Source organism: Pimephales promelas, chromosome 7 (genome assembly GCF_988280905.1).
Source record: "Pimephales promelas chromosome 7, fPimPro1.hap1.1, whole genome shotgun sequence".
Classification (NCBI taxonomy): Eukaryota; Metazoa; Chordata; class Actinopteri; order Cypriniformes; family Leuciscidae; genus Pimephales; species Pimephales promelas.
This window is the reverse complement of record NC_142775.1, coordinates 12,424,206-12,432,457: the sequence shown is the minus strand read 5'-3', so window position 1 is coordinate 12,432,457 and position 8,252 is coordinate 12,424,206. Positions and strand designations below refer to the sequence as shown.

At 45.1% G+C, this 8,252-nt stretch overlaps 1 protein-coding gene across 9 annotated transcripts in view; it reads left to right on the top strand.

The window, feature by feature from the left end:
• The first annotated feature begins 871 nt into the window (after positions 1-871).
• stat4 (signal transducer and activator of transcription 4) overlaps positions 872-8,252 on the top strand; it is a 29,098-nt gene continuing 21,717 nt past the window's right edge. For 8 of the 9 annotated variants that reach the window (XM_039669279.2, XM_039669276.2, XM_039669277.2 and 5 more), the window contains exons 1-3: positions 873-1,179; positions 1,960-2,091; positions 2,290-2,425. In XM_039669279.2, the coding sequence (XP_039525213.1) occupies positions 1,967-2,091; positions 2,290-2,425 (261 nt within the window). In that variant the 5' untranslated portion in view covers positions 873-1,179; positions 1,960-1,966. Of the gene's footprint in view, positions 1,180-1,959; positions 2,092-2,289; positions 2,426-8,252 lie in introns of all 9 variants that reach the window. The other variant, XM_089133072.1, reaches the window with a different exon arrangement.

The window sequence follows — 8,252 nt, the reverse complement described above, 5'->3', positions numbered from 1 at the left end:
TTTTAAAAAGAATAGGCCTTCACACAATCTTGACTTTACTAACTGTGGTAAAGAAATAAAAAGTACATTTATGAAGAAAATTTATATTTCACATGCCAATACATAAAAAATGTGGAAATAAATCATGTTTGTACATACAAAATTTAAAATAAAAATAATGAAAAAAGAGCATCATGCAAATCATTATTCTTGCTGACCGAGAGAAATGCGGTCGTTTTGATAGCGTCATCAAATTATTCTTGGCTCTTGTTCAGGTGAATAAATTAAAATGAACTATTTTTTGAACATTTCGACACAACTTAATTTCGTTGTGTTCAATTCACTTCAATATATTCACAATATATGCTATTTAAAATGTTTACCTGTTTGTGGTTCCCAGCATGCTTTGCAAGGGATTGCAATTGGAAAGTAAATTTAGAGATTATAGGCTATAACTTTAATTTTCAGGAATGGGAAAGACATGTTAGTGTTTAATGTTCAGTTATTGTGAACATTTGTGTTTCTGCAATGTGTTTGAATGTGGTTAGGCTATCTTGTGTTAAAAGAGTGGGTGACCGTATTAGCTCAGACTGATTAAAATGATGAACATGAATATATGACTCAACTAAATATGGTTTGTTCCAATGAACTTGTTTCATTCTTATTTTATCGACCAAAACTAATTCTGTGGCAAAAGTTTTCTTAAATGGATTAATTAACTGAAGAAAAAAAATCCCTATATTTTTTATTTTATTTTTTTTTTTAGTTCAGGTCCAAAGAGCATCAACCATCTTGAAGGTGTGAGTCAGATAGGGGCAGTCAATATAAAATACCCTACCAACACACTTGCTGTCATGTACGTAGGGGAGTTCCCATTTGTGTTTTTTCTGTTACTTTGTTTCCGTGTTCGTGAAGTGCTCAACATTTCCTTGAAGAACCCACCTGTTTACCCGTTCAGTCATGATCACTGGATAAGACAGCTGAAATTCGTGCCCAATAGGACTTAATTTATGAGCGAAAACTGGACCGTACACACATATCCAGACTTCGAACATTTGCATCTTTAGCCGGATTAGGTCAGTAGTCTGTGGGCAAGACTCTTGAGGAACTTCTGGTTAAAGCGTGGCTGCTGCTGGTTACTCTGAAAACATCAAGTTCATTGTGTGAACTTCTCTGAATTGTCTCTCATAAGAGCAACAGGTAATTCTTTTGGACCTTAGTTTGGATTTTAATGCAGATTTGACCACTTAAAGAATTGAAATGTAAATTTATGTACAGGTTTGATTTATGAAATGTGTAATATGTGTGATGTTTATATTTAAGTTATTGCTGAAAGGTAGGAGAGGCTGGGAAATATAGAACATCTTGCAACATCAAGTCTCAAACTTTAGTATACTACATTAAATAGTTTACAAATATGTAACTTATTCCTGAGCCATGCAAATTAGTTGTCAATCAGAACTGTGCTGCTGTTACCTATCCCACTACTAAAGTAGTTATAACAGTATTAGAAACACAGGTTTTGAATCATATCTACAATAATATCAGCATCTGCTTTTATCCAAGGCAACTTCATTTCAAAGTCAGTTCAGTCCTTGGAATCGAACCTTTTGCTTTTGCTAGTACCATTCTCTACATTAAACTTTTAATTTCAAGTAGTAAGTATATAATACATATTTAATTCATTACAGCAATTAAATTGGGAACAAATTTCAAGTATAGTTTTTTAACATGCTGAAACTAATTCAGATTAAGTCAGCTCTGTTATTTAGCATTCATTTGCATGGTCACAAATCAATTTGAGATACCCTGAATCTTACAATCTACTGTCACCTCAAGAGTGTGATAGGAAGATGATGGTCGTTGATGATAGTGGTTTCAACCGCTGTAGCATCCTAATTGGTTATACAGATGATGTTATCTCCCCTATAATCTCCCCTGATTTCTGATTTTTTATTCCTTTTTTATTTTTCTTCCCAGCAACACAATGAGTCAATGGAAACAAATCCAGCAACTGGATATTAAGTTCCTCGAACAGGTGGACTTTTTTTATGATGACTTTCCAATGGAGCTGAGGCAGGTGCTGGCCAACTGGATTGAAAGCCAAGATTGGTATGTGGATTTTTGTACATATTGATCAGAATTAGTGTTTTGAATCACATTTTAAATTTCCATTCCAAAGCAATCGTAGAACATTCACCCTAAAATAATCTGATGCTCATAATACAGATTATATATGTTTGTAACACAATTCCAGTGCAGAAAGGTATTATGCCTCCTCCTAAAGCATTTTTATCTTCATCGCCACAGGGAAACCGCTTCAAACCATGAATCCATGGCTACTGTACTCTTCAATAACTTCCTCATTCAGCTGGAGAGGCAGTGTTCTCAGGAGCAGAACTTTCTTCACAGGCACAACCTAAAACGAATATTTCATCAGATACAGGTAACAGATGCACACTGCCCTCCTGTTATTTCCACCCATCTGATGCAACCCTGGGTGGGCATCATTATTTCCATTAACAAAAGCATTTTTCTCGCCCTTTGAATGATACTGTAGTTGTGTGTATCAAAAGCATAGTGAAGCCTTCTTGCCTATTATTTCTCACCCTCTCTGAGAAGTGAAAGAAAAGGAAAGTACACATATGTACTTGTGAACTGTTGATATGACTTTATTTAGATGCACAAATGGATGCTCATATTTTCTATGTGATCATTTAGCAGGAAATAATCCATATGGCTCAACATTGAGATTTACGGTCATAGTCAACAAGCTAATTATATTACAATAATATAACTCAAGTAAATGTTTATTATGAATTATATTTTAAGTGCTGTATTCGGTTGCGTCAACGGATGCAACGGTGTACTCAGATGTGGTTTGTGATAACTTTTCATGGACTTCAGTGGAAACAGGCACCTACCTCACATAGAGTTTACCACATTTAGTAAGTAAGCATGTTTAGAACTGCGTAGAAGTCTATACACAATTGCTGACATGTACACTAAAGATATTACATTGATGTGTTCGCTGTAGTTGCAAAGTCTTGAAAGGAAGTCTAGTAGGAAGACAACAAGAAAACTATAATAAAATCACTGACAAAAGCAAACTTTCAAACTATTTTCAGGCTGCTGAAGACATTTTATTCAATTATGCTGTATTTTCATGAGTGGGTGCTATGGGGATTTCTCAGTAGATAAATCTGAAGAAACTTCCACTGAAGAATGAAAGGTCGGGGGTTTCGCTTTGTTTAAAAAAAATTACATGCTGTAGCTGTCTGTAACTGGTTTCGCCACCCCAAAACACAAAATGACAGCACAGTGTGGGTAGACAGCATCTTTTTTCTCTTATTTACAAAGACAGTAATTAGGGAGGCTGCCAAAATGGTTGGTTTTTTTTTTTTTTTTGGAAAAACCTTTAGAAATATCAACATTGCATGAATGTCTAGACAAAACACCAACAATATGTTTTGTCTAAAAACAGAAAAGTTCAAAAGAACTTGACATGATTCTTATTTCCTGTACCATCTAACAAATGTCACCTAAACCCCTGAATGAATCTGAAACTCTGCGAAGTGTGTATTTCAAAGAAAAAAATTAAATTAAAGTGCACTCTTCTAAAGCCATTTGTGTGATGACCAGACTAAAATTTTATTTACACTAGTAATTTTTCCATATGCTTCCAAATCAAACATGATGAGGCTTTGAGACATTTTGCATCAGGTTCAACATTATGACATTAAACATTGCTTTTGTATCTCCTGACTAAATGTCATTGACATCAAATCTGATTAAAAAAAAAAACACGTTTCTTAATTGGAAACAAAACAGATTTTAGCCATGATTTATTTCATTCACATCAATGGTTATTCATTTTAACTTTCACTTTCCAAGATTACTTAACTCATTGTTATGTCACATTCCTCATGATACATGATTCCTGTAAATTGTCATGAGTGGTGTATGCAGAGGAAGACGAGAAGTCGAATTTCCAAATTCAATAAACTTTACTTACAATGGGCTATATGCACACATAAGTTCCGCATTTGACGCAAGGATGCTCGTCCATTTCCGGTTGTGGAGATTTAAGCGGAGGAAAACCGAGAAAAACGGGATTAAGTCTTCAAAATTTACTGTTCTCCCGTCTTTGAAACGAAACGTACGTTTAGATGTAATTTTATATATAGTTATGTTTATTTAATATAATTTTAAAAAGAAGCATAAACACAACGAGGGGTGTCTGCTTTATTTTATCTGTTTTTGTGACTAACGTTTCTTTAGTATAACCATGGAGTATAAAATTTAATATAAATTAAACTGACTTAAGAACTGACTGAACTGATGGGAACTAAATACAAGGTCTGATGAACTGAAAACAGGTGACACAGATAATGATAATTAACAAAACAGGTGAGACAACTGAAGACAAACGAGGAGCGGGAAAGCTGAACAAGGAAGACATGTGACAGATAGCCAAAACAGCAGAACAGATGAAGTAAATCACGACTTCAAACCACGACTTACGACTTTGTAGCATTCCAGGTCATTCACGCCAAACTACCTAGATGTAAACAAACCAGCATGGCGGACCTTACGGGGCTCACGCGCGTTTGTAATATTTTCTAACGCCAAAGGTGCTTACTCCTTGTTTATTTGTGGGAAACTGAGGAGGAAAAATAGCCCATAAGGCAAGATAAGCTGTCATACGTTTTATTTCACTTTATTTGAATATTTGGAAATGTATTTGGTATATATCTATCCTTGCACTCAATGGACTGAAAACTAGTTGACGTTATATTGTCCTAAAGTGTATTCTCACCGTGTACCGCCTGTGTACACTGCTTCAGTAGGGGCTGGCATTGGTTTGCGGGCTATGTGACGTCAGAACTCGTAACTGGGAGTACATCGATCTAGTACGAGTTCACTGGTGGGAAGTCACGGGTTTGACTGCCGTTCCAGTGCACTTTCACGGGTATAAGGTTGGAAAAACACGAGTTACAGGTTGCCTGGAACGCGGCATGCAACGTGGAGCCGGAAAGCCTACACCGAAGATCCAGCAGGACATGGCGGGGTCGCTGACTCAGGCGACTGAGGTGCAGGCAAGGGGGTAATCCATCGACCGGAAGTTGAAGCCTCGCGGGAGCTGCCATCTTGTAGCAGAACTTCACTTGCATTAGCATTTCCATTGACTGCCATTCATTTTGGCGTCACTTTGACAGTGAATAACTTTACATCTGAGGCGTTTGAATACCCCATTTGTCCATTATTTATTTCTAAAGAAACACGACAATGTATAAAATGCTCCATTACCTCGTAGCTTATGTTATGGCCCCGTAGAAGCAGTTTTTTGTAAAAGTAGGCTAGCGATTGCATCATAACCAAGCGACTCTCTGTTTCATAGTAGAGAGATTACCGTATGGATAGGAGGAGAAGCTCGCAGGCAATCGGGGAAACGTGGAGGCAAAATGACAAAATAATTAATCAGAATACCTTGCAAAAGTTTCTCCTGCTCCTAGCTCATGGACAGCTCCTACTCACACTCTCCGCCTCTGCGAGTTTCGGAAGGGAATGATTCAGGTTTCTCATGCCACAGCCACTAGAAGACGGACTGGGTTGTTCACATCACATCTACGTCGTCAAGCTCTGTTTGAGTCTGCGTGTCAGGAACGGAAGTGCTAAAAAAAATTGCCAAAAACGGGCTTCAGGCTCTGTGCTGGACGGGACCAGCGGTGAAGGCTCTGTGCTGGACGGGACCAGCGGTGAAGGCTCTGTGCTGGACGGGACCAGCGGTGAAGGCTCTGTGCTGGACGGGACCAGCGGTGAAGGCTCTGTGCTGGACGGGACCAGCAGTGAAGGCTCTGTGCTGGACGGGACCAGCAGTGAAGGCTCTGTGCTGGACGGGACCAGCTGTGAAGGCTCTGTGCTGGACTGGACCAGCAGTGAAGGCTCTGTGCTAGACGGGACCAGCGGTGAAGGATCTGTGCTGGACGGGACCAGCGGTGAAGGCTGTGTGCTGGACGGGACCAGCAGTGAAGGCTCTGTGCTGGACGGGACCAGCTGTGAAGGCTCTGTGCTGGACGGGACCAGCAGTGAAGTCTCTGTGCTGGACGGGACCAGCTGTGAAGGCTCTGTGCTGGACGGGACCAGCTGTGAAGGCTCTGTGCTGGACGGGACCAGCGGTGAAGGCTCTGTGCTGGACGGGACCAGCGGTGAAGGCTCTGTGCTGGACGGGACCAGCGGTGAAGGCTCTGTGCTGGACGGGACCAGCGGTGAAGGCTCTGTGCTGGACGGGACCAGCGGTGAAGGCTCTGTGCTGGACGGGACCAGCGGTGAAGGCTCTGTGCTGGACGGGACCAGCGGTGAAGGCTCTGTGCTGGACGGGACCAGCGGTGAAGGCTCTGTGCTGGACGGGACCAGCTGTGAAGGCTCTGTGCTGGACTGGACCAGCAGTGAAGGCTCTGTGCTAGACGGGACCAGCGGTGAAGGATCTGTGCTGGACGGGACCAGCGGTGAAGGCTGTGTGCTGGACGGGACCAGCAGTGAAGGCTCTGTGCTGGACGGGACCAGCTGTGAAGGCTCTGTGCTGGACGGGACCAGCTGTGAAGGCTCTGTGCTGGACTGGACCAGCAGTGAAGGCTCTGTGCTAGACGGGACCAGCGGTGAAGGCTCTGTGCTGGACGGGACCAGCGGTGAAGGCTCTGTGCTGGACGGGACCAGCGGTGAAGGCTCTGTGCTGGACGGGACCAGCAGTGAAGGCTCTGTGCTGGACGGGACCAGCAGTGAAGGCTCTGTGCTGGACGGGACCAGCGGTGAAGGCTCTGTGCTGGACGGGACCAGCGGTGAAGGCTCTGTGCTGGACGGGACCAGCGGTGAAGGCTCTGTGCTGGACGGGACCAGCGGTGAAGGCTCTGTGCTGGACGGGACCAGCAGTGAAGGCTCTGTGCTGGACGGGACCAGCAGTGAAGGCTCTGTGCTGGACGGGACCAGCTGTGAAGGCTCTGTGCTGGACTGGACCAGCAGTGAAGGCTCTGTGCTAGACGGGACCAGCGGTGAAGGATCTGTGCTGGACGGGACCAGCGGTGAAGGCTGTGTGCTGGACGGGACCAGCAGTGAAGGCTCTGTGCTGGACGGGACCAGCTGTGAAGGCTCTGTGCTGGACGGGACCAGCAGTGAAGTCTCTGTGCTGGACGGGACCAGCTGTGAAGGCTCTGTGCTGGACGGGACCAGCTGTGAAGGCTCTGTGCTGGACGGGACCAGCGGTGAAGGCTCTGTGCTGGACGGGACCAGCGGTGAAGGCTCTGTGCTGGACGGGACCAGCGGTGAAGGCTCTGTGCTGGACGGGACCAGCGGTGAAGGCTCTGTGCTGGACGGGACCAGCGGTGAAGGCTCTGTGCTGGACGGGACCAGCGGTGAAGGCTCTGTGCTGGACGGGACCAGCGGTGAAGGCTCTGTGCTGGACGGGACCAGCTGTGAAGGCTCTGTGCTGGACTGGACCAGCAGTGAAGGCTCTGTGCTAGACGGGACCAGCGGTGAAGGATCTGTGCTGGACGGGACCAGCGGTGAAGGCTGTGTGCTGGACGGGACCAGCAGTGAAGGCTCTGTGCTGGACGGGACCAGCTGTGAAGGCTCTGTGCTGGACGGGACCAGCTGTGAAGGCTCTGTGCTGGACTGGACCAGCAGTGAAGGCTCTGTGCTAGACGGGACCAGCGGTGAAGGCTCTGTGCTGGACGGGACCAGCGGTGAAGGCTCTGTGCTGGACGGGACCAGCGGTGAAGGCTCTGTGCTGGACGGGACCAGCAGTGAAGGCTCTGTGCTGGACGGGACCAGCGGTGAAGGCTCTGTGCTGGACGGGACCAGCGGTGAAGGCTCTGTGCTGGACGGGACCAGCGGTGAAGGCTCTGTGCTGGACGGGACCAGCTGTGAAGGCTCTGTGCTGGACTGGACCAGCTGTGAAGGCTCTGTGCTGGACTGGACCAGCAGTGAAGGCTCTGTGCTAGACGGGACCAGCGGTGAAGGATCTGTGCTGGACGGGTCCAGCGGTGAAGGCTCTGTGCTGGACGGGACCAGCTGTGAAGGCTCTGTGCTGGACTGATGTGAGGCATGGCTGGAGACAAGGGTAAAATATGAAGATCCTCTAAAGGTGTGGTCTCAGCGGGATGAGAGTGTGCTCCGGATTGGGACACAACACTCTCCAGACACCGGATGACGGTGTCTCTCCAGCCTAGTCCGATGGTGTAAGGGAGGTCGATAGGGTTGGTTAAAGGTGGCTCCGA